The 27,720-nt window shown below is 46.6% G+C and overlaps 1 protein-coding gene across 2 annotated transcripts in view; it reads left to right on the forward strand.

The window, feature by feature from the left end:
- DCBLD2 (discoidin, CUB and LCCL domain containing 2) overlaps positions 1–27,720 on the forward strand; it is a 213,890-nt gene that overhangs the window by 134,636 nt on the left and 51,534 nt on the right. For both annotated transcript variants that reach the window (XM_063956268.1, XM_063956269.1), the window contains exon 8: positions 13,976–14,191. In XM_063956268.1, coding sequence (XP_063812338.1) covers positions 13,976–14,191 — 216 coding nt within the window. The remainder of the gene's footprint in view (positions 1–13,975; positions 14,192–27,720) is intronic.

The raw sequence follows: 27,720 nt of genomic DNA on the forward strand, positions 1-27,720 counted from the left end.
TCGACACTGGGAGGTAAGCAAGCTCTTAACACTATCTGCCAATCCTTATTATTGGGCTCTAAAGTGTTTCCTAAATCCCTGATGTATTTTTGGCTTGCCACTAAATCCTTTCTGGGGTCTGGGAATTCAGACACTATGGTCCTCAATTCCATTCTAGTTAACGGGCAATACATGGCAATGTTCCTGACGGGTGTGACTCCTGATGCATCTGTTTTCCCATTGGGAACTACTATCACCTTTACAGGAGCAATTCTAACAACTTCATTCTGTGTAGATTCTACAACTTGTGGTACAATTGTTTCAGTGTAATGCATGGTGCCGTACTTACCCGCTGACACGACCTCACCTATCCCTCCGCTAGGGGCCTTCACTAATCTCGTGGGTGGTGCTGTGCCTACTGTGGTCTCTGCTATGGTGGCCGCTAGAGAGAGCGCTGAAATCGTTGCCGAATCGTCTTCTTGTTCACACTCCTGAGGAAGGTTCAAAACAGGGTACAACTTGCACGGGTTAATACTTGCATGAGTTATTTGGTTAACATCATTAACATTTACATTGTTACTAAGAGTTTGTGTTTTACAACCCAGTGCGTTTCTCTCCGCAATCAACTTCTCTCCTGCAATATATGGTGGAGGAGGAGCTGTGGCAATCAACTTCCTGACTGCCCCAGATCCTGCCGCCAGAGCCAAACCTCTCTGTATCTCACCTTCCTGGTGCCATAACTGTAAGTAATCATGATGCTGAATTCGTCTCTTTGATGATTTTACGAGACATATCCTCCTCCTTAAATTTTGTAACACTTCCGGACTGAAGCTACCTATTCTTGGGAACTTGTCTCTGTCTTGAACAGTCATTCTCTCCCATTCATCACATAAAGATTCGGTGTGAATTCCATATTTTTCACACATTACATATCGTGCCGACCCAACTGGTCGGTTCACAGAATCAACCTGAACCAGGGTTGATCGCCCCCTACCTGAGCAACTGGCCCCCATCGTCTGTAGGTGTTGCTTAGTCCTCCTTGGATTTTCTGTATCAAGGTTTTCAGCAAGCCTTTACAGACAACCAAATTACTCCGCAGTAGGCCGGCGGTGGCGGTTTACCGAGTACCCCACTCACTCGCCCACCTCGACCAATACGACCTGATCACACCGACGTGGTGCTGGCGTACTCGATACAGGGCCCCTATGGAACCTTCAGTTTACTGGAACATATGAGGGATACCCGCAGGACACTTACTCTTTCCAGTAAACGTTGGGGTTGTTAGATAGTTCCTGAGTGACCAGCGAACTTCCCTTCCAAAAATAAAAAATTACACAAATCACGTCAGAATGTACAAATAGCGTTTATGACCTTCGTACACAAATAGTACCGGTCAGGTTTACTAATGCACACAGTTACGTGCGGTACAATCGTTCAGCACATAAGCAACTAATCTTATGTGCGGAGCGACCAGTGGAATCGAAAATTTCGGCTGCGAATTCCTTCAGCCAGAGCTTATGGCCTATATGGGTTCTGCACCAACACCCCAGGCGTTGTGCCACTGGACTTTTATAGCGGACCTTTTTACCTTATGACCTCCTGGTCTTGTTACCTTATGGTCCGCTATACTCTAATGCTCAAATATTATTTAACCAGAGATGCCTCCCTGGCCACCGTATATGTCACTTATACGTATGTTCCTTAACGAGTACCCGACTTTCCTTTTGGTTCCACCTTAAAGTTATATAAACTTTTGTATACAAAACACACTCACTCAACACATGTACACTTTTGTTTCTATATCTATTTCTGCGCAGAAATTGTCTTCAGGCCAAGAGTGTTACCAATTAGGAGCAGGATCTGTTAAACTAAATTTCAGATTTTCCAAAAATAGATTTGCGTTATTTACCGCGTCGCGTTATCTACCGCTGTGCGTTACTTATCGCCTTTGCGCCACTTATCGCTTTTGCGCTACTTATCGCTTTTGCGCTAATTCAACTTTATCACAACTTGAGCTACGTGGGCGTAACCAGACGCTACGTTGCGTAATGTACGCTGCGTGCGTCTGCCTTTCGGATTGCGTACGCTAGTCTTTGTTAGCGACACGTGTACGCAATGCAAAGGATCCACCGTAACACAATATATATTTTATCAATGTAGATGATCCCTGATCATCTACCGCAATCCACACTGCACACTGGCTGCCTCGTCTCTCGGACAAGCCGTGTGTTGTTCTATTCTTTAACTATTACCTCTATTTATTAAATAACAGCAAATCTCCTTTTAGCACTTTCTATCAACTATAAAATTTGGCAAACAGGAATAGTGATATACGAAAAATGGAACAGAAATGCAGATATATGCGTGCGTACGCAAGACAAAAGACAAATAAACAGTTTTTAAAAGACAAGCGTTTTGTTCTTACTTCCGGTTACCGGATTCCTTCAGCACTCTTTACCTAAGTGAAGCAGACGCTTATCCCGTCAGCAACTGCGAGACAACCTCCCACCCTTTTGCTGGGGGATAATGTCTGCTGATCTACCTAGTGCAGATGTGAAAAGGATCGGACGAGTCCCCAATTGACAATGCTAAATTCCTATGTCGTATAAACAACCCTTATGAAGCTAAGAACACTGTACGCTGTTTACTTAAGAAATACCGTAATGGTACGCTATTTGCGTAACGATCGCTCAGCCGTAGGCGAGACGCTCAAGCGTCACGTTCGCTCACGGCCCAGCGATCACAGGACACGTTATTGGTTATGTCTAGGGGAATGATTCGCTATGGCGTAGCATACACTCGAGACCACGAGGAGGTTACCAGCGATGCAGACGCTCACAACACTATACCTTGATATTAAACCTTATACCGACGAAACACACAGAATACCTTTAATGTGAGTACAGGGTGTAAATGCAACTTTGTGTAGCCTGACTACCTACAAAGCTGTTTGAGCGTCACCGACGCTCAAGTGAACACTTAACACTATAGTAAATACACAGATACTGTTTTAGGGTTCCAAAGCCTATTATCTGTATTATATCTAGTATACTTGTAAAAGAGTAACACAGTACAAATGATACACTACAATATAACAAAGACTTCCTAACCAAACACCTAACTAAGGGATAAACTACAATACTATCCTGGCCTAACACAATACAATACAATACTATAAAGTTTAGTCTAGGGGAGTTACGAGAGAAAAGAGAAAATAGAGAGAGAGAAATAGACACAGAGGGAGAGAGAGGAATTGGCTCACAGAAAGACAATGATTACGGAGAGAACTTACGCACAAAGGGTATGACCGCCTGCGCCTCGATATCCAGCTCCCGATTATCAGCAGATAACCGTTGATGAGAGAGTGAGAGCTGGATGTGGTCGGCCTGCCTATTTATGCCCCACACACAATGCAATCTCCTGGTCCTACAATCCTTCAGTTTATTGGACACAGGAATTCGGCCCTGTACTGTAACCAAAGGTCATAGGTTGATTCATACAGGTGGGCTGTGCTGAGTTTAAACGGCTCAGGTGGGTGGGAAACTGGGTTTCCCGCCGCATACCTGAGTATGGGTAAATAATAGAAATGGACATAAACTTCTTATGTTCATAACTATTCGCACGAGCGATTAATACGCTCCAAACCAACACCGGAATATTGCTAATTAAATACTCTTCCGATGGGTACCAAATACTGCTGTATGACTCCTGTTAGACCCTTCGTGCAATACAAAGAGGGACTCCTCCGCTCAGGGACATTCTATCTAAACCAAACTTACAGAAACTATTGAGGGGAACATGATCTATAAACGACATTAATTGTGAACTTTTGTAACGAATGAGTCGCACGCTACGATCACATAAACTCTACCGTAAATGCGCATACTGCGCGTGCGAGTGCACGCTATTGCGGGTATGCGCTTCCACGGGAGAGCATACGCATGCGCAGCACGGACCAGTGTGCGGTGCAAATATGGCAGTGTGCATTGAGACATTTTTCTGACTTCGACAGTTGACAGAGTCCCGAGAGGCCTGAGAATAAATAAAAACCCTACGTTTGGTACAGATAGAGCGGATTTTATGAATGAATGGGATAAAATCATACATGAGTGTTCTGTGAACCTCATGAAACTGATTGTCAAAGAAAAACGCTCAGAACTGGTCACTATTGAAGAAACTCTGAAGAATAAAGACTCAATTTTAAGCAAATTTAAAGACAGTGAGGAGTATACTATTAATGAAAAAGTCCTCAACAAAAAATTGGAAAAAATAGAGGAAGAAGTGATTAAAAATAAGGAACATAAGTTCATGAGAGATAAAAAGGACTATGAAAACAACAAAGTCAAAAATTGGTCAAGAATCCCCCCACAAAACAGGGGAAGAATTCCATATCGTTCCAGGGATTGGTCTAGGGATAATAACCCCAGGAACAGATCAGGTTCCTATCGTAAACCCGGATTTAGATCCAAGCAAGAAATCGTGCGAACAGAGAATCGTTACCTGCCCTTAGAAGTGCCTACTACCAGCAACATGAATAATGAGGACAACCACCATTTTTTAGAAAGAAGACAACAGAGACCGTACAGGGACAAGGATCAACAGGGAAGAATAAGGGAAAGTATTCATACAGCCTCACCCTTAAAACGAAGATTACAAGACGAGGAAAACGAGGAGGAAGAAAACGGAAATCCAAGAAAAAAATACAACAAATAACGAACCCAAAAGAAAAAGGCATATTCAATCTATCCTCCCATGTTTTAACGCAGCCACAGATTGCATTACTCGGCAAGGGCATAACATTTGCACCATCAAAAAAGCCAGACAAATTTCAGACTTTCATTGATCTAAACAAATATGTCCGCAACCTCACTCTTAAGCGACATTTTGCCAGACAAGACACAGCTATCCAGACGAATTATAATACATCAAAATCTGGATTGAAACCTACATCAAAGTTTTATCCATTGGAATCCAAAGGATCCTACATTAATACTTTTTATGACTTGGTCAAAAGGGATCTAATTGAAGGAGATACTCCTCATGTGAAGAAATCCAATCTCAGCAATTCAGAGAAACATGCCATGAAAGAACTACAAGATCTAGACAATATCATCCTCAGACCAGCGGATAAAGGAGGAGGCCTGGTCATACAAGACAAAGATGATTACCTAAAGGAAGCGCAGAGACTTCTCAATGATACTGCATCATATAAGAAACAACCTAAAGACCCTACAGAGGGATTCACAGAGGAACTGAGATTAATCCTCGTCGAGGGATTACGCAAACATCTAATTACTAAAGATGAATTCCAGTACCTCATGAACCACAACCCCATTATTCCAATTTTTTATCACCTGCCGAAAATACATAAACAACTGGACTGTCCACCAGGGAGACCGATCATTGCCGGCATTGACTCATTAACGTCACATCTCTCAGAGTACGTGGATATTTTTTTGAAACCGCTTGTTCAGGGTTTGCCCTCGTACTTGAAGGACACCACCAGTGTCCTAAACCACTTTGAAGCTTTCCAGTGGAAAGATACGTACCTATGGACCACTATCGACGTACAAGCTCTATATACCAGTATTACCCATGACAAGGGAATAGAAGCATGCCGAGACAAATTGAAGACCGAGCCAAAGATCACTCAGGATCACTGTGAATTTATATGTTCCCTTATCCAATTCATTTTAACCCACAATTATTTTAAATTTCAAGATACATTCTTTTTACAAGTCTGTGGCACCGCGATGGGGACAGTATTCGCCCCTAGTTATGCCAATATTTTAATGGGTATGTGGGAACAAAGGTTCATTTACAACAATGCTACATTCAAAGAGAATATACGTTTTTATAAAAGGTACATAGACGACATTATCATGGTCTGGGATGGCGATCTAGAGAGTTTTAAAGGTTTTATGGAATATATCGGTATTAATGATTTTAACCTGAAATTTACGAGTACAACTAACAAAAGCCACATTGAGTTTTTGGACCTGATCCTAAGCCACGACGGAGAGCAAGTAGTCACAAAGAACTTTATAAAAACTGTCGACACTAACAGCTATTTACATTATAATAGTAGTCATGCTATTAAATGGAAAAACAACATTCCATTCTCAACTATGTATAGGTTACGAAGAAACTGCACGACAAACGAAACATTCACAGAACAATCCCTAATCTATGCAGATAGATTCAGAGAAAGGGGTTATCCGGAAAAGATCATTAAAGAGGCAATAGATCGGGGCGAAGCACTGGACAGAAAAACCCTCATTCATCCAAAGAAGAAGGAAGTAACCAGGAACCACGCAGTACCATTTATCACACAATACAGTTGTGAAGAGAATCGAATTAGAAAGTCTTTTTCAAAACACTGGCATGTTCTAAAATTGGATCCTGTGCTGAGAGAAATCCTACCAGAACGCCCACAAGTCCTATTCAGAAAATCCCGGAATATCAAGGAAATCCTGGCTCCAAGCATGATTAGAAGCAAGGGGACCACCACTACGAGTCTTCCCAGATGTAAGGGCATGTACAAATGCGGACACTGCATTATGTGTAAATTCGTCCACCCGAATAGGCGATCCTTTTTTAATTCTGACCAAACCAAAGAATTTAATATGAAGGACTTTGTTAATTGCAACACGTCTTCAGTTATATACGTGATAGAGTGTGGATGCCATCGTAAGTATGTGGGAAAGACTAAAAGACTTCTGAAACTTCGAATCCAAGAACATGTACGTAATATCAAAAACAAAATTGAAAGTCATCCACTCTCCAGACATTTTACCGAATCCCACAACTCCTGCCTGGATACATTTACATTCAGAGCCATCGAACATGTTACATTAGGACCTAGAGGAGGGGATCTCCTAAAAAAGCTATCCCAGAGGGAAATGTATTGGATTTTTACTCTAAATACCCTCCAACCTCGCGGCCATAATGAGGGCTACGAGATTGCCCCCTTCCTATGAGACACACTGAAGCCTCATATCTGAACCATGAGCTCGCCGAGAAACAGCTTCCTTTATATTTTCCAAAAATAGTGTGCTTGATCGACCCTGTAATTATTTACTTATTTAATCAATCATTTATTTATCTATTTTTATTATGACAGATCACGGTTTTTATTCCACATCCCATAAGAAATATACTTGGGATCATGGTATATGTTTTAACTGTTTATATATGTATATGGATTTTTAATCTATATTTTTATTTTTATTTTTAAATATTTTTTATAATTGGCATATTTCTTATATATATTAATGTAGCACCTCTGTATCTCTTATTTATCTATTGATGTATTTTATGTAATTTATTATGCATAAGTATGCTGCGGAGCAATATTAACGATAATGGACTTTACTACTCTGCTTCCAAACCAGTTTTACTACATTGGCGTTACTTCCGCCATCCACTGTGCCAACCACCAACAGGATGTTACTGCTGGAACGCATGTGGCTCTCCAGTCTAAAACCGGAAGTGACGCGGCCGCGTCACTTCCGGTTTCACGGAGCTCACGGAGCACATGTATTGTGTGTCCGTGGCGCTCTGCAGCCAGTTGAATACCCTTTATTATTCCACTGTAGCACCAATGTAACATATGGATATTAGATAAATGACATTTACTACTCTGCTTCCAAACCAGTTTTACTACATTGGCGTTACTTCCGCCATCCACTGTGCCAACCACCAACAGGATGTTACTGCTGGAACGCATGTGGCTCTCCAGTCTAAAACCGGAAGTGACGCGGCCGCGTCACTTCCGGTTTCACGGAGCTCACGGAGCACATGTATTGTGTGTCCGTGGCGCTCTGCAGCCAGTTGATTACCCTTTATTATTTCACTGTACCACCAATGTAACATATGGACATTAGATAAATGACATACATGATGCTTTGCATACTTTTTTAAGTCGGACCAAGCACTTCCGGTTCCGGAAATGACGCGAACCGGAAGTGCAGTCGAAAATGAAACTGAAAGTAGTATAAATATGTGCACTTTCTGACATGATGTATTCTCCTGAGGAAGCCCTGGAGGCGAAACGCGTTGAGACTGACCTGCCTACTGCCTATATCAATCAGCTAAGATTTATGATTTGTTTTATTTTTTGAATTTATATATTACTATTGTTGATGATTAAATACTTTATTGATAATATACAAAGGCAGTAGCAGACGATTGATTCAAGCTATCACACATTACTGGACCGACTTGTTCTACATGGATATATATATATCCTATATGCTTTATTGAATTTTCCATTTGGTACGCTTAAAATAGAAAGGGGGGGCACCCCAAGATATACCTGAGGTTACTACACCATATGGCGATGATCTTTATTTCCTAGGTGGGAAACAGCCACAAAGAATTGTCTGAGATATACAGGCTTAATCTCAAGAATTTATCTGGTGGGGAAACAGCCACAAAGAATTGTCTGAGATATACAGGCTTAATCTCAAGAATCTATCCGGTACTTATATTTTATTCACATACATATCACTCCATTTATTCCTAAATACTACACCATATGGCGCCTGTTCTTTTCCCCTGCCTTACATACATATATATATATATATATATATATATATATATATATATACTAGGTGCTTCATCGCGCCCTACGGGCGCTCTTCACACCGTCGCAAGGGGCTACGCCCCCTTAACCCTTGCATGCCTTTCTGGGGTTCAATATTTGTATTATATGGAGTATTACCTGCATTCCTTTGTTAGTGGTTAAATATTGCACAATGAAAGGGCGTGCGATGGTGAAGGAGGCGCAGCCCCTTGCGACAGCGTGAACAGAACCTGCAGGGCACGATGTACAGAATGTAGCGGGTGCGGGGGGGACTGCGGATGATGGAGAGTGTCTGTAGATGCTGCGGGTTAAGGAGGGGCGGAAGCGCGGGGGGGGGGCCCGGATGGGGAAGGGTCGGGAGGTGCTGCAGGTGGGGGAGGGGCAGAGAGTGGGGGCTGCAGATGGGGGATGGGTCCGGAGGCACTGTAGGTGGGGGAGTGGCAGGGGTGCCACAGGTGGGAGAGGGGCAGGTGCGGGGATGTTGCGGATGGGTGAAGGGTTCCGTAGGTGCTGTGGGATGGGAAGGGGCGGGGGTGGGGTAGGGGGTCCGGAGGCGCCATGGGTAGGGGAGGGGCAGGTACGGGTGGTGCGGTAGAAGGGGGTCCGGAGGCGCGGCAGGTGCGGGGGTGCCATGGGTGGGGGAGGGGTGTTTGAGGGGGGGACTGCAGATGCTGCGGGTGGAGGGGGCCAGGTGTGGGTAGAGACATATATGGGGGGTGGATGGTGGAGGTGATCTGGAGGTGCTGTGGGTGGTGGAGGGGCATAGGAGTGGGAGCCACGGGTGGTGTAGGGGGTCTGGAGGCACAGCGTGTGGGGGAGGGGTGGAGGGGAAGGTGCGGAGGTGTGGTGCATTGAGGAGGGGTCTGTAGGCGCTGCGGGTACTTTACCTGCCAAAAAGGTAGTTGGAGGGCATGCAGTAACAGGGCCTGGACAGGGGTGACGGGGCCAGGACAGGGTTGACGGGGCCAGGACAGGGGCTAGGACAGAAATGACAGGGACAGGATAGGGGTGACAGGGCCAGGGTAGGGGCGGCAGGACCAGGACAGGGGTGACAGGGCCAGTATAGGGTTGACAGGGCAAGCACAGGGGTGACATGGCCAGGATAGGGGTAACAGGGCCAGGATAAGGGTGAAAGGGCCAGGATAGGGGTGACGGGGTAAGGCCAGGGGTGACGGGGACATGACAGAACACAGGGCACGGGAGAGATTGGTATTAGGGAAAAAACAGCGGTGACAGACAGATGTGTCTTACCGGAGTCACTGCTGCTGGCTGCTGCTGTTTCACTTCAACCTGTTGGGATCTGCTGCTGGTGGAGACTTGGCATGGCTGACTCTCTCAGGCTGGAGTCCTGCTTCCTCTGCCCGTCCGCATCCCCCCCCCCCCCCCCCCCACTCCTCAGTCACACACCGCGGACCTCGCGTGGCTGCCGGGCACTGTGGTAAGGGGAGACTGGGAGTCACTGGTTAGCCCCCAGGAGACGCTGCGGCTGGAGGGAGGAGGTCATAGCATGCACACGGCGCGGACCTCGCGGCTGCCAGGCACTGTGGTAAGGGGAGACTGGGAGTGACTGGTTAGCCCCCAGGAGACGCTGCGACTGGAGGGAGGAGGGGGTCATAGCATGCACGCGGCGCGGACCTCGCGGCTGCTGGGCACTGTGGTAAGGGGAGACTGGTTGTGACTGGTTAGCTCCCAGGAGATGCTGCGGCTGAAGGGAGGAGGGGGTCGGAGCCTGCAAGCAGCTCGGACTTCTGCAGCGCTATCCGCTGGCTAAAGTGTGTGAAGGACCTGGGCGCACCTCACTGTGGGCGGCAGCGCTGCAGCTAGTGGTGGGGTTGCCGGGGCTGGAGATAACAGAGGCAGTACGGAACCTGCACAGCGGCAGGTGCCCCTCAAAACTGCAGCTAAAAAGCGTGGAGTGTGCTAAAAAGTGACGCTCCTTCGCGCCAGAGAGACCCTGCTGAGTATTCTGATGTGGGGGGTCAAGCACACAGTGAGCCGGTGCCCGTCTGTCTGTACGGCATACCCCGTCACACACCCTTATACCTCCCAACTGTCCCAGGGTTCCGGCAGCAGAGCCGGATTAAGGGGGGGGGCGGCAAGGGGTACGTACCGTGGGCCCCACAGTTTTAGGGGCCCCCCCGGCTGGAGTAGCTCTGTCCCAGCTCAGAAGCTCCCCCGTCCTGCCAGCAACAGCGGCAGCATTGCGCTACAGTCAGCACACGCTGCTGCGTGTTTGCAGGTCTGTGGTGTTGCAGGGAGGCAGCAGTCTCCCTGCTTTCTTCTGCCTGTGCGGGTGTGTAGGGGGGAGCGACCACCTCCTCTGGATTTAGCCCTAGCTGAGGGGCCAAAATTCCATATAAAAAAAAAATCCCAGAATTTGCATACGGGGCGTGGCCACGCGGGCGCGATTAGGCCATGCCCCCAACCCCACAGCAGGCACAGCAATGAGATAGGGCTCCCCTGTCTCAAGTGCCCTGGGCCCCCCGGACTCATAATCCGCCCCTGGAGGCATGCCAGCAGCTCACAGAGCGCTGGGCATGCCCCCTTACTGACAGAAACGGGGGCCCTCCCATGCAGCCACGCCCCCTTTTTTTGTTTGCCACGCCCCCTTTACACTGCACGTGTGTCCCTCCTTCTGCCTGCAGAAAGCTGGGAGGTATGCACCCCTGTCTGCCTGAAGAAAGCTGGGAGGTATGCACCCCTGCCTGTGCCATGCCCATACTATCTGCTTCTGCTCCTAGTCTCCTATAGATTTGCCCAGATCTGTGACTCGTTTGACTAACTCCGCCCAGTGTTGTGACTCCGCCCAGCATTAGCAAATGAGTCACAAAGTCACAGATCTGGGCTATTATATAGGAGATATATATATATATATATATGTGAAAAATAGAGAAAAAGGGCGCCTTCAAGTGTCTAGGTAATTGTATACAGTGTATACCCAGTGTGGATAGGAACTGAACACTACTTATCTGGAGCGTATAGTTTCCTTCGGTCGTGAGACCAACGATGGAACATAAAAGAGATAAAGGAAATAGAACATAGTGCGTACCGTTTTCATGCAATTCTCATACCATTGTTCAAAACAGAACCAGTAGTATATAAAAAAAACCTTATAAGGATATGCAGATCCCTTAATTTAAAATTCACAACCAGGGATAATTAAAAGGTTTTTACAAATTTTAATACAACACATAAAAAGCTAAAAATGGTAGAAATGCAAGCGTACAGGATGTAAAATTTGATCGAGCTTATCTGTCCATATAGGAAAACAGGTACATCGAAATTTTTCATGAATATCCGTGGAAATGATAGCAATGCAAACGTACAAGAAGTAAATAAATATAAGGCTTATCTGTCCATATGAGAGGTTCAGGTACAGCAGTCCCAACGCGTTTCGTCAATGGTTAGACTTCATCATGGGGATAGGGTCAGTAAGAAAACGAGCTCAATTTATACCTACAGAGAAAGTGATTGGTGACATCACTTCCTGTTAGAAAAAATCATTGTAAGAGATGTATCTAATAAATGCAGCTTTAATTCAACTGCAAACTAGTAATAATTATTCTCTAGTTGGAGCTAAAAAGAGTGCTTGTAACATTTGTTTTAATGTATACAAGTGGTTTACTGAGGAAGCGCCGTATAGCGCGCAGTGGAACGCACGCTGGAGCGCAACCTATTTCCTGGTGCGCTCCGTCGCGCGACGTCACTTCCGGTTTTGCGAGCAGCGCTTCCGTCGGCTTGTGAAGCGCATCGTCATATTAATGACGAAGAATATGTAAAAAAAGGCTCGTGGAGCGCACAATGAAGTAGTACCAGGAAGGGGATTAATTATCCTATATTACGTTCCCATTAGAAAAACAAATTCTAATGTATTAGACAGTTAAATAAGTACATAGAGAAAAAGTATAAAACCATGAGTTATAAAAATATATAGTGATAATGAAATAAAACTTTTCACAAGGATGCATAATATAAAGTGCACCATGCACCATTGTGCGCTCCACCAGCCTTTTTTTTACATATTCATCATCATTAATATGACGATGCGCTTCACAAGCCGGCGGAAGCGCTGCTCGCAAAACCGGAAGTGACGTCGCGCGGCGGAGCGCACCAGGAAATAGGTTGCGTTCCAGCGTGCGTTCCACTGCGCGCTATATGGCGCTTCCTCAGTAAACCACTTGTATACATTAAAACAAATGTTGTAAGCACTCTTTTTAGCTCCAACTAGAGAATAATTATTACTTGTTTGCAGTTGAATTAAAGCTGCATTTATTAGATACATCTCTTACAATGATTTTTTTCTAACAGGAAGTGATGTCACCAATCACTTAGCCATGTGCTAGTTTCTCTGTAGGTATATATTGAGCTCATTTTCTCACTGACCCTATCCCCATGATGAAGTCTAACCATTGACGAAACGCGTTGGGACTGCTGTACCTTAACCTCTCATATGGACAGATAAGCCTTATATTTATTTACTTCTTGTACGTTTGCATTGCTTTCATTTCCACGGATATTCATGAAAAATTTCGATGTACCTGTTTTCCTATATGGACAGATAAGCTCGATCAAATTTTACATCCTGTACGCTTGCATTTCTACCATTTTTAGCTTTTTATGTGTTGTATTAAAATTTGTAAAAACCTTTTAATTATCCCTGGTTGTGAATTTTAAATTAAGGGATCTGCATATCCTTATAAGGTTTTTTTTTTATATACTACTGGTTCTGTTTTGAACAATGGTATGAGAATTGCATGAAAACGGTACGCACTATGTTATATTTCCTTTATCTCTTTTATGTTCCATCGTTGGTCTCACGACCGAAGGAAACTATACGCTCCAGATAAGTAGTGTTCAGTTCCTATCCACACTGGGTATACACTGTATACAATTACCTAGACACTTGAAGGCGCCCTTTTTCTCTATTGTTCACCTAAATTTCACTATATGTGTGTTTTTCCAAACACATATCATACTGCTTAAGGTTGCTGTCACTCATATTTGGAGGAGTGTCAATTAAATTAAATTAATTCTGATAATATTCAATGATCACGTGCTTTGCTAGTGCAGCTTTTAGTGTCACCTGGGCGATAGATATATATATATATATATATATATATATCTATCTATCTATCTATCTATTTTACAATATTACATGGTAGTACTCTGCGTGTGGGGGTATTTATAAGATATGGCAGTGATCTGTATGTACAGCTGTTTATATGTAGGCGTGGTAGTATGCTTTTATGCATGGTAGTACCCTGTGATGATAAAATATTGATCTGCTCTTGATTTTATTAGCACCTGGCTTAAATTACATTTGTCATACATGACTTTATAACGCCCCATGCTGAAAGCGGAATGTTTCGGAAAGAAATTGATTCATCTGTAACTTTTTATTATGCTTAGGATGTTATGGAACTCTGGGAATGGAAAATGGTGCCCTTCTGGAATCCCAAATAACCTCCTCTTCCGTTCTGGAATGGACAGATCACACGGGGCAGAATAATGTTTGGAAGGCCGATAGAGCCAGACTGAAGAGACAGGGACCGGCCTGGGCTGCGTCATTCAGTGACGAGCATCAGTGGCTGCAGATAGACCTGAACAAGCTGACAAAAATAACAGGTTAGCAGGAACATTTGATGGTTTGTAGCTTTTCCAAATATCAGTAAATACTTTGTTATTGCAACTTAAATTGCAGAGCTATTATGTTTATACAGGTTGAGTATCCCTTATCCAAAATGCTTGGGACCAGAAGTACTTTGGATATCAGATTTTTCCGTATTTTGGAATAATTGCATACCATGATGAGATATCATGGTGATGTGACCTAAATCTAAGCACAGAATGCATTTATGTTTCATATACACCTTATACACACAGCCTGAAGGTCATTTTATCAAATATTTGTAATAAATGTGTGCATTAAACAAAGTGTGTGTACATACACACTATTCATTTATGTTTCATATACTTGTATATCTTATACTCACAATCTGAAGGTAATTTAATACAATATTTCTCTAACGTCCTAGTGGATGCTGGGGACTCCGAAAGGACCATGGGGAATAGCGGCTCCGCAGGAGACTGGGCACAAAGTAAAAACTTTAGGACTAGCTGGTGTGCACTGGCTCCTCCCCCCATGACCCTCCTCCAAGCCTCAGTTAGATCTTTGTGCCCGGCCGAGAAGGGTGCAATCTAGGTGGCTCTCCTGAGCTGCTTAGAAGTAAAAGTATACTTAGGTTTTTTTATTTTCAGTGAGTCCTGCTGGCAACAGGCTCACTGCAGCGTGGGACTAAGGGGAGAAGAAGCGAACTCACCTGCGTGCAGAGTGGATTGGGCTTCTTGGCTACTGGACATTAGCTCCAGAGGGACGATCACAGGCCCAGCCATGGATGGGTCCCGGAGCCGCGCCGCCAGCCCCCTTACAGATGCTGAAGCAAGAAGAGGTCTATAAATCGGCGGCAGAAGACTTTCCTGTCTTCATAAGGTAGCGCACAGCACTGCAGCTGTGCGCCATTGCTCTCAGCACACTTCACACTTCGGTCACTGAGGGTGCAGGGCGCTGGGGGGGGGCGCCCTGGGAAGCAATGAATTTACCTTATTTGGCAAAAAATACATCACATATAGCTCCTGGGCTATATGGATGTATTTAACCCCTGCCAGTTTTCCAGAAAAAAGCGGGAGAAGAGCCCGCCGTGAAGGGGGCGGGGCCTATCTCCTCAGCACACAGCGCCATTTTTCCCACACAGCTCCGCTGGTAGGAAGGCTCCCAGAATCTCCCCTGCATCCTGCACTACAGAAACAGGGTAAAAAAGAGAGGGGGGCACTTATTTGGCGAAATAACAGATATAAGCAGCTATAAGGGATAGACACTTATTGTAAGGTTGTCCCTATACATATATGGCGCTCTGGTGTGTGCTGGCAAACTCTCCCTCTGTCTCCCCAAGGGGCTAAGTGGGGTCCTGTCCTCTATCAGAGCATTCCCTGTGTGTGTGCTGGGTGTCGGTACGTGTGTGTCGACATGTATGAGGAGGAAAATGATGTGGAGGCGGAGCAATTGCCTATAATGGTGATGTCACCCCCTAGGGAGTCGACACCTGAATGGATGGCCGTAATTAAGGAATTACGTGACAGTGTCGGCACGTTACAGAAAACTGTTGACGACATGAGACAGCCGGCAGCTCAGTTAGTGCCTGTCCAGGCGTCTCAAACACCGTCAGGGGCTATAAAACGCCCGTTACCTCAGTGGGTCGACACGGACCCAGACACTGACTCCAGTGTCGACGGTGAAGAAACAAACGTATTTTCCAGTAGGGCCACACGTTACATGATCACGGCAATGAAGGAGGTTTTGCACATCTCTGATACTGCAAGTACCACGAAAAGGGGTATTATGTGGGGTGTGAAAAAACTACCCGTAGTTTTTCCTGAATCAGATGAATTGAATGAAGTGTGTGATGAAGCGTGGGTTACCCCCGACAAAAAACTGCTAATTTCTAAAAAATTATTGGCACTATATCCCTTCCCACCAGAGGTTAGGGCTCGTTGGGAAACACCCCCTAGGGTAGATAAGGCGCTCACACGCTTATCAAAACAAGTGGCGTTACCGTCTCCAGAAACGGCCGCCCTTAAGGAGCCAGCAGATAGGAGGCTGGAAAATATCCTTAAAAGTATATACACACATACTGGTGTTATACTGCGACCAGCAATCGCCTCAGCCTGGATGTGCAGTGCTGGGGTGGCTTGGTCGGATTCCCTGACTGAAAATATTGATACCCTGGACAGGGACAATATATTATTGACTATAGAGCATTTAAAGGATGCATTCCTATATATGCGAGATGCACAGAGAGACATTTGCACTCTGGCATCAAGAGTAAGTGCGATGTCCATTTCTGCCAGAAGAGGATTATGGACGCGACAGTGGTCAGGGGATGCGGATTCCAAACGGCATATGGAAGTATTGCCGTATAAAGGGGAGGAGTTATTTGGGGGCGGTCTATCGGACCTGGTGGCCACGGCAACGGCTGGGAAATCCACCTTTTTACCCCAAGTCACCTCGCAGCAGAAAAAGATACCGTCTTTTCAGGCTCAGTCCTTTCGTCCCCATAAGGGCAAGCGGGCAAAAGGCCACTCATATCTGCCCCGGGGCAGAGGAAGGGGAAAAAGACTGCAACAGACAGCTTCTTCCCACGAACAGAAGCCCTCCCCCGCTTCTGCCAAGTCCTCAGCATGACGCTGGGGCCTTACAAGCGAACTCAGGCTCGGTGGGGGCCCGTCAAGATTTTCAGCGCGCAGTGGGCTCACTCGCAAGTGGACCCCTGGATCCTGCAGGTAGTATCTCAGGGGTACAAATTGGAATTCGAGACGTCTCCCCCTCGCCGGTTCCTGAAGTCTGCTTTACCAACGTCTACCCCCGACAGGGAGGCGGTATTGGAAGCCATTCACAAGCTGTATTCCCAGCAAGTGATAATCAAGGTACCCCTCCTACAACAGGGAAAGGGGTTTTACTCCACGCTGTTTGTGGTACCGAAGCCGGACGGCTCGGTGAGACCCATTTTAAATCTGAAAGCCTTGAACACTTACATAAAAAGGTTCAAGTTCAAGATGGAGTCACTCAGAGCAGTGATAGCGAACCTGGAAGAAGGGGACTACATGGTGTCTCTGGACATCAAGGATGCTTACCTCCATGTCCCAATTTGCCCTTCTCACCAAGGGTACCTCAGGTTTGTGGTACAGAACTGTCACTATCAGTTTCAGACGCTGCCGTTTGGATTGTCCACGGCACCCCGGGTCTTTACCAAGGTAATGGCCGAAATGATGATTCTTCTTCGAAGAAAAGGCGTCTTAATTATCCCTTACTTGGACGATCTCCTGATAAGGGCAAGGTCCAGAGAACAGTTAGAGGTCGGAGTAGCACTATCTCAAATAGTACTACGACAGCACGGATGGATTCTAAATATTCCAAAATCGCAGCTGATTCCGACGACACGTCTGCTGTTCCTAGGGATGATTCTGGACACAGTACAGAAAAAGGTGTTTCTCCCGGAAGAGAAAGCCAGGGAGTTATCCGACCTAGTCAGGAAACTCCTAAGGCCAGGTGTCAGTGCATCAGTGCACAAGGGTCCTGGGAAAGATGGTGGCTTCTTACGAAGCGATTTCATTCGGCAGATTCCACGCAAGAACTTTTCAGTTGGATCTGCTAGACAAATGGTCCGGATCGCATCTTCAAATGCATCAGCGGATAACCCTGTCTCCAAGGACAAGGGTGTCTCTCCTGTGGTGGTTACAGAGTGCTCATCTCCTAGAGGGCCGCAGATTCGGCATTCAGGATTGGGTCCTGGTGACCACGGATGCCAGCCTGAGAGGCTGGGGAGCAGTCACACAGGGAAAAAATTTCCAGGGCTTGTGGTCAAGCATGGAAACGTCACTTCACATAAATATCCTGGAACTAAGGGCCATTTACAATGCCCTAAGTCAGGCAAGGCCTCTGCTTCAGGGTCAGCCAGTATTGATCCAGTCGGACAACATCACGGCAGTCGCCCACGTAAACAGACAGGGCGGCACAAGAAGCAGGAGGGCAATGACGGAAGTGGCAAGGATTCTTCGCTGGGCGGAAAATCATGTGATAGCACTGTCAGCAGTGTTCATTCCGGGAGTGGACAACTGGGAAGCAGACTTCCTCAGCAGACACGATCTTCACCCGGGGGAGTGGGGACTTCACCCAGAAGTCTTCCACATGATTGTAAACCGTTGGGAAAAACCAAGGGTGGACATGATGGCGTCTCGCCTCAACAAAAAACTGGACAGATATTGCTCCAGGTCAAGGGACCCTCAGGCAATAGCTGTGGACGCTCTGGTAACACCGTGGGTGTACCGGTCAGTGTATGTGTTCCCTCCTCTTCCTCTCATACCAAAAGTACTGAGAATCATAAGAAGGAGAGGAGTAAAGACTATACTCGTGGCTCCGGATTGGCCAAGAAGGACTTGGTACCCGGAAATTTAAGAGATGCTCACGGAAGACCCGTGGCCTCTACCTCTAAGACAGGACCTGCTCCAGCAGGGACCATGTCTGTTCCAAGACTTACCGCGGCTGCGTTTGACGGCATGGTGGTTGAACGCCGGATCCTGAAGGAAAAAGGCATTCCGGATGAAGTCATCCCTACCCTGATCAAAGCCAGGAAGGATGTAACTGTACAACATTATCACCGTATTTGGCGTAAATATGTTGCGTGGTGCGAGGCCAGGAAGGCCCCTACGGAGGAATTTCAACTGGGTCGATTCCTACATTTCCTGCAAACAGGACTGTCTATGGGCCTCAAATTAGGGTCCATTAAGGTTCAAATTTCGGCCCTGTCGATATTTTTCCAAAAAGAACTAGCTTCTGTTCCTGAAGTTCAGACGTTTGTCAAGGGAGTACTGCATATACAGCCTCCTTTTGTGCCTCCAGTGGCACCTTGGGATCTCAATGTAGTGTTGGGATTCCTAAAATCACATTGGTTTGAACCACTCACCACTGTGGACTTGAAATATCTCACATGGAAAGTGGTAATGCTGTTAGCCCTGGCTTCAGCCAGGCGTGTATCAGAATTGGCGGCTTTATCCTATAAAAGCCCTTACCTAATTTTTCATACGGACAGGGCAGAATTGAGGACTCGTCCTCAATTTCTCCCTAAGGTGGTTTCAGCATTTCACTTAAACCAACCTATTGTGGTGCCTGCGGCTACTAGGGACTTGGAGGATTCCAAGTTGCTGGACGTAGTCAGGGCCCTGAAAATATATGTTTCCAGGACGGCTGGAGTCAGAAAATCTGACTCGCTGTTTATCCTGTATGCACCCAACGAGCTGGGTGCTCCTGCTTCTAAGCAGACAATTGCTCGTTGGATTTGTAGTACAATTCAGCTTGCACATTCTGTGGCAGGCCTGCCACAGCCAAAATCTGTAAAAGCCCATTCCACACGGAAAGTGGGCTCATCTTGGGCGGCTGCCCGAGCGGTCTCGGCTTTACAACTTTGCCGAGCAGCTACTTGGTCAGGGGCAAACACGTTTGCTAAATTCTACAAATTTGATACCCTGGCTGAGGAGGACCTGGAGTTCTCTCATTCGGTGCTGCAGAGTCATCCGCACTCTCCCGCCCGTTTGGGAGCTTTGGTATAATCCCCATGGTCCTTTCGGAGTCCCCAGCATCCACTAGGACGTTAGAGAAAATAAGAATTTACTTACCGATAATTCTATTTCTCATAGTCCGTAGTGGATGCTGGGCGCCCATCCCAAGTGCGGATTGTCTGCATTACTTGTACATAGTTATTGTTACAAAAATCGGGTTATTGTTGTTGTGAGCCATCTTTTCAGAGGCTCCTTCTGTTATCATGCTGTTAACTGGGTTCAGATCACAAGTTGTACGGTGTGATTGGTGTGGCTGGTATGAGTCTTACCCGGGATTCAAAATCCTTCCTTATTGTGTACGCTCGTCCGGGCACAGTATCCTAACTGAGGCTTGGAGGAGGGTCATGGGGGGAGGAGCCAGTGCACACCAGCTAGTCCTAAAGCTTTTACTTTGTGCCCAGTCTCCTGCGGAGCCGCTATTCCCCATGGTCCTTTCGGAGTCCCCAGCATCCACTACGGACTATGAGAAATAGAATTATCGGTAAGTAAATTCTTATTTTTTAATAACTGTGTGTACAAAGTTTGTGTACATTGAGCCATCAGAAAACAAATGTTTCACTATCTCACTCCAAAAATTCCGTATTTCAGAATATTATGTATTTCGGAATATTTGGATATGGGATACTCAACCTGTGTATGTATGTATGTATACAGAGGCGTAACTAGGGTTTTCGAAGCCCAGGGCAAGATGGAAAATGAGGCCCCCCACCCCCCAAAAAAAAAAAAAAAAACAATCCCAAAACACCAAAAGAAGCATGTGCGCGCGATGAAGGCGGAAAAAATGGGCGTGGTCACACACCAGAAGGGGTGTGGCCACTGAAAATTGCCCCACAGTGCCAGTTACATTGCCCCACAGTGCCAGATACAATGCCCCACAGTGCCGGATACAATGCCCCACAGTGCCGGATACAATGCCCCACAGTGCCGGTTACATTGCCCCACAGTGTCAGTTACACAAGACTCTCCTCTCTCTCATCCCCCCCCCGTCAGTCACTCACCGCTGCGGCGCTATCACTCTGCTATGTAAGGGGAGGAGAGCGCAGCGCCTCTCCTGCCCCTCACCCCTCCAGGTCTCCGGCGGCGGCTATGTGGCGCTGGTTCGCTAGCCAATCGGAGCTCGCGGACCGGCAGCCAATCAGGAGCCAGTCCGCAAGCTCTGATTGGCTAACGCCGCCGGAGACCGGACACACGCAGCGCTGCTAGTGCTGGCAGCGGCGGTGAGGGGAGGGAGAGACGCTGCGCTCTCCTCCCCTCACATTTCGGCGTGACGGGGGCGAGTGGGGCATGATGCCCTGGCCGCCGGCGGCACCCCCCTCTCCTGGGCCTGCCAAGGCGCCCAGGGCACGTGCCCCACTCGCCCTACCCTAGTTATGCCTCTGTATGTATATAATATATATGTGTGTGTGTGTATATATATATATATATATATATATATATATATATGTATAAGTGTGCGTTCATACATACATCCGCGGGGCCAGTAGTATTTCTGACCACACCATTTAAATAAAAAAATAAAAATATATTTCTCTCTCTCTCTATCTATATCTATATATCTATATCTATATATATATCTATCTATATATATATATATATATATATATATCTATATATATATATATATATATATATATATATATATATATGTATGTGTATATATATATATATATATATATGTGTATGTATATATATATATATATATATATATATGTATATATAAACATTTCTCTAACGTCCTAGTGGATGCTGGGAACTCCGAAAGGACCATGGGGAATAGCAGGCTCCGAAGGAGGCTGGGCACTCTAGAAAGATTTAGGACTACCTGGTGTGCACTGGCTCCTCCCACTATGACCCTCCTCCAAGCCCCAGTTAGATTTTGTGCCCGGCCGAGGTTGGATGCACACTAGGGGCTCTCCTGAGCTCTTAGAAGAAAGATAGTCTTAGGTTTATTATTTTCAGTGAGACCTGCTGGCAACAGGCTCACTGCAGCGAGGGACTAAGGGGAGAAGAAGCGAACTCGCCTGCTTGCAGCCGGATTGGGCTTCTTAGGCTACTGGACACCATTAGCTCCAGAGGGATCGACCGCAGGCCCAGCCTTGATGTTCGGTCCCGGAGCCGAGCCGCCGCCCCCCTTACAGAGCCAGAAGCAAGAAGATGGTCCGGAAAATCGGCGGCATGAAGACATCAGTCTTCACCAAGGTAGCGCACAGCACTGCAGCTGTGCGCCATTGCTCCTCTCACACTTCACACTCCGGTCACTGAGGGTGCAGGGCGCTGGGGGGGGGCGCCCTGAGGCAGCAATAAAAACACCTTGGCTGGCAAAAATACCTCAATATATAGCCCCAGGGGCTATATATGAGGTAAATACCCCTGCCAGATTCCATAAAAAAGCGGGAGAATAGGCCGCGGGAAAGGGGCGGAGCTATCTCCCTCAGCACACTGGGCGCCATTTTCCCTCACAGTTCCGCTGGAAGGAAGCTCCCTGGCTCTCCACTGCAGACTACTCTACAGAAAAGGGTAAAAAAGAGAGAGGGGGGGGCATTTAATTTGGCGCAGTATATAGTTATATTAAAAAGCAGCTATAAGGGACATAACTCAGTTAGTCCCTGCCTTATATAGCGCTCTGGTGTGTGCTGGCATACTCTCACTCTGTCCCCCCAAAGGGCTTTTGTGGGTCCTGTCCTCTATATAGAGCATTCCCTGTGTGTGTGGAGTGTGTCGGTACAGCTGTGTCGACATGTTTGATGAGGATAATGAGGTGGAGGCGGAGCAGATGCCTTTAGAAGGGATGTCACCCCCTGGGGGGCAGACACCTGAGTGGATGTGCTTATGGAAAGAAATGAGTGCACGTATAGACTCATTACATAAGAAATTTGACGACATGCCGACTGCGGGACAGCCGAGTTCTCAGCTCGTGCCTGTCCAGGTGTCTCAAAAGTCATCAGGGGCTCTGAAACGCCCGCTATCTCAGATGGCACAAGTAGATGTCGACACGGATACTGACACCAGTGTCGATGACGATGAGTCAAATTTAATGCCCATTAAGGCCATTCACTGCATGATTGAGGCAATGAAAGAGGTGTTAAATATCTCTGATTTACATCCAGGTACCACAAAAAAGGGTATTATGTTTGGGGAGAAAAAACTACCTGTAGTTTTTCCCCCGTCAGATGAATTAAATGAAGTGTGTGAAGAAGCGTGGGCTTCCCCTGATAAGAAATTGGTAATTCCTAAGAAGGTACTAATGGCGTTCCCTTTCCCGCCAGAGGATAGGTTACGTTGGGAAACACCTCCTAGAGTGGATAAAGCGCTCACACGTTTGTCTAAAAAGGTGGCACTACCGTCTCAGGATACGGCCGCCCTTAAGGAACCTGCTGATAGAAAGCAGGAGGCGATCCTGAAGTCTGTATATACACACTCAGGCATTATACTTAGACCAGCTATTGCGTCAGCATGGATGTGCAGTGCTGCCGCTGCGTGGTCGGATAAACTGTCAGAAAATATTGACACACTAGACAGAGACACGATTCTGCTAACAATTGACCATATCAAAGACTCAGTCTTATATATGAGAGATGCACAGAGGGAAGTCTGCCGGCTGGCATCTAAAATAAGTGCATTGTCCATCTCTGCTAGGAGATGCTTATGGACTCGCCAGTGGACTGGAGATGCAGATTCCAAAAGGCACATGGAAGTTTTGCCTTATAAGGGGGAGGAATTATTTGGGGATGGTCTCTCCGACCTAGTTTCCACAGCAACGTCTGGGAAGTCAGCATTTTTACCCCATGTCCCCTCACAGCCTAAGAAGGCGCCATTTTATCAGGTTCAGTCCTTTCGGACCCAGAAAAACAAGCGGGGAAAAGGAGGGTCTTTTCTCTCTAGAGGCAGAGGTAGAGGAAAAAGGCTGCAACAAACAGCAGGTTCCCAGGAGCAAAAGTCCTCCCCCGCTTCCTCTTCCAAGTCCGCCGCATGACGGTGGGGCTCCACAGGCGGAGCCAGGTACGGTGGGGGCCCGCCTCATGAATTTCAGCGATCAGTGGGCTCGCTCACAGGTGGATCCCTGGATCCTTCAAATAGTATCTCAGGGATACAAGCTGGAATTCGAGGCGACTCCACCCCACCGGTTCCTAAAATCTGCCTTGCCGATTGCTCCCTCAGGCAGGGAGGCGGTGCTAGCTGCGATTCACAAGCTTTATTCCCAGCAGGTGATAATCAAGGTACCCCTACTTCAACAAGGCCAGGGTTACTATTCCACACTATTTGTGGTGCCGAAACCGGACGGTTCGGTGAGACCCATTTTAAATTTGAAATCCTTGAACACATACATAAAAAAATTCAAGTTCAAGATGGAATCGCTCAGGGCGGTTATTGCAAGCCTGGAGGAGGGGGGATTACATGGTATCCCTGGACATCAAGGATGCTTACCTGCATGTCGCCATTTACCATCCTCACCAGGAGTACCTCAGATTTGTGGTACAGGATTGCCATTACCAATTCCAGACGCTGCCGTTTGGACTCTCCACGGCACCGAGGGTATTTACCAAGGTTATGGCGGAAATGATGATACTCCTTCGAAAAAAGGGAGTTTTAATTATCCCATACTTGGACGATCTCCTAATAAAGGCACGATCCAAGGAACAGTTGTTAGTGGGAGTGGCACTATCTCAGGAAGTGCTGCGCCAGCACGGCTGGATTCTGAATATCCCAAAGTCACAGCTGGTCCCGACGACACGTCTTGGTCCGGATCGCATCTTCAGATGCATCGCTTGATAACCCTGTCCCCAAGAACCAGGGTGTCTCTTCTGTGGTGGCTGCAGAGTGCTCATCTTTTGGAGGGCCGCAGATTCGGCATACAGGACTGGGTCCTGGTGACCACAGATGCCAGCCTACGAGGCTGGGGGGCAGTCACAAAGGGAAGAAACTTCCAAGGACTATGGTCAAGTCAGGAGACTTCCCTTCACATAAATATTCTGGAACTAAGGGCCATTTACAATGCCCTAAGTCAAGCAAAATCCCTGCTCCTACACCAGCCGGTGCTGATCCAGTCAGACAACATCACGGCAGTCGCCCATGTGAATCGACAGGGCGGCACAAGAAGCAGGATGGCAATGGCAGAAGCCACAAGGATTCTCCGATGGGCGGAAAATCATGTACTAGCACTGTCAGCAGTGTTCATCCCGGGAGTGGACAACTGGGAAGCAGACTTTCTCAGCAGGCACGACCTCCACCCGGGAGAGTGGGGACTTCATCCAGAAGTCTTCCAAATGATTGTAAATCAGTGGGGTCGTCCACAGGTGGACATGATGGCGTCCCGCCTAAACAAAAAACTAGAGAGGCATTGCGCCAGGTCAAGAGACCCTCAGGCGACAGCTGTGGACGCTCTAGTGACACCGTGGGTGTACCGGTCAGTTTATGTGTTCCCTCCTCTACCTCTCATACCAAAGGTATTGAGAATAATAAGAAAGCGAGGTGTAAACACAATTCTCGTGGTTCCGGATTGGCCAAGAAGAGCGTGGTACCCGGAACTTCAAGAGATGATCTCAGAGGACCCGTGGTCTCTGCCGCTCAGACAAGACCTGCTACAGCAGGGGCCCTGTCTGTTCCAAGACTTAACGCGGCTGCGTTTGACGGCATGGCGGTTGAACGCCGGATCCTGAAGGAAAAGGGCATTCCGGAGGAAGTCATTCCTACGCTTATTAAAGCTAGGAAAGAGGTTACAGCAAATCATTATCACCGCATATGGCGGAAGTATGTTGCATGGTGTGAGGCCAAAAAGGCCCCAACAGAGGAATTTCAACTAGGTCGTTTTCTGCATTTCCTGCAAGTAGGAGTGAATATGGGCCTAAAACTAGGCTCCATTAAAGTACAGATCTCGGCTCTGTCGATTTTCTTTCAAAAAGAACTAGCTTCAGTACCTGAAGTTCAGACATTTGTGAAAGGAGTGCTGCATATTCAGCCCCCATTTGTGCCTCCTGTGGCACCTTGGGATCTCAACATGATGTTGAGTTTCTTAAAATCACATTGGTCTGAGCCACTAAAAACCGTGGATCTGAAATATCTCACGTGGAAAGTGGTCATGTTATTGGCTTTGGCTTCAGCCAGGCGTGTGTCAGAATTGGCGGCTTTATCATGTAAAAGCCCTTATCTGATTTTCCATATGGATAGGGCAGAATTGAGGACTCGTCCCCAATTTCTCCCAAAGATGGTGTCAGCGTTTCACCTGAACCAGCCTATTGTGGTGCCTGCGGCTACTAGGGACTTGGAGGACTCCAAGTTGCTAGACGTTGTCAGGGCCCTGAAAATATATGTTTCCAGGACGGCTGGAGTCAGAAAATCTGACTCGCTGTTTATCCTGTATGCACCCAACAAGCTGGGTGCTCCTGCTTCTAAGCAGACTATTGCTCGCTGGATTTGTAGTACAATTCAGCTTGCTCATTCTGTGGCAGGCCTGCCACAGCCAAAATCTGTAAATGCCCATTCCACTAGGAAGGTGGGCTCATCTTGGGCGGCTGCCCGAGGGGTCTCGGCTTTACAACTTTGCCGAGCAGCTACTTGGTCAGGGGCAAACACGTTTGCAAAATTCTACAAATTTGATACCCTGGCTGAGGAGGACCTGGAGTTCTCTCATTCGGTGCTGCAGAGTCATCCGCACTCTCCCGCCCGTTTGGGAGCTTTGGTATAATCCCCATGGTCCTTTCGGAGTTCCCAGCATCCACTAGGACGTTAGAGAAAATAAGAATTTACTCACCGGTAATTCTATTTCTCGTAGTCCGTAGTGGATGCTGGGCGCCCATCCCAAGTGCGGTTTATCTGCAATACTTGTACATAGTTATAGTTATTGTTAACTAAATCGGGTTATTGTTGAGCCATCTGTTGAGAGGCTCAGTTGTTTCATACTGTTAACTGGGATTCATATCACGAGTTGTACGGTGTGATTGGTGTGGCTGGTATGAGTCTTACCCGGGATTCAAAATCCTTCCTTATTGTGTACGCTCGTCCGGGCACAGTGTCCTAACTGAGGCTTGGAGGAGGGTCATAGTGGGAGGAGCCAGTGCACACCAGGTAGTCCTAAATCTTTCTAGAGTGCCCAGCCTCCTTCGGAGCCCGCTATTCCCCATGGTCCTTTCGGAGTTCCCAGCATCCACTACGGACTACGAGAAATAGAATTACCGGTGAGTAAATTCTTATTTTTTATTAGTTTACATATACGTCACCTCTAGGCTAGCTTATAGTTTGTGTACTTACAGCAGCCTAGTCTATTACATTGATACTGGTTATTAAAGATTAGTGTACCTTCTGATACGTTTCCAAACAGTGTGGTCACTGGTTGACACTTGGGGCTTCATTTTTTCTCTTGGTTAATTAAACAGTACAGTGTTCTATGTACAGTGCCTTGCTAAAGTATTCATCCCCCTTGGCTTTTTACCTATTTTGTTACATTACATCCTGTAAATTAATTTATTTATTTTTTAATCTGAATTTTATGTGATGGATCTGCACAAAATAGTCTAAGCTGGTGAAGTGAAATGTGAAAAAAGAAATTTTATAAATAAAAAGCTGAAAATTGCAATGTGCATATGTATTCACCCCCTTTGCTATGAAGCCCTTCAAAAGTTCTGGTGCAGCCAATTACCTTTAGAAGTCACATAATTAGTGAAATGAAGTCCACCTGTGTGCAATCTAAGCGTCACATGATCTGTCAGTATAAACACACCTTTTCTGAAAGGCCCCAGAGGCTGCAACACCACTAAGCAAGAGGCATCACACCATGAAGACCAAGGAGCAAACAAGTCAGGGACAAAGTTGTTGAGAAGTACAAGTCAGGATTGGGTTATAAAAAAATATCCAAATCTTTGATGATCCCCCAGAGCATCATCAAATCCATCATCTTCAAATGGAAAGAACATGGTACCATAACAAACCTGCCAAGAGAGGGCTGGCCACCAAAACTCACAGACCAGACAAGGAGGGCATTAATCAGAGAG

Source organism: Pseudophryne corroboree, chromosome 2 (genome assembly GCF_028390025.1).
Source record: "Pseudophryne corroboree isolate aPseCor3 chromosome 2, aPseCor3.hap2, whole genome shotgun sequence".
NCBI lineage: Eukaryota > Metazoa > Chordata > Amphibia > Anura > Myobatrachidae > Pseudophryne > Pseudophryne corroboree.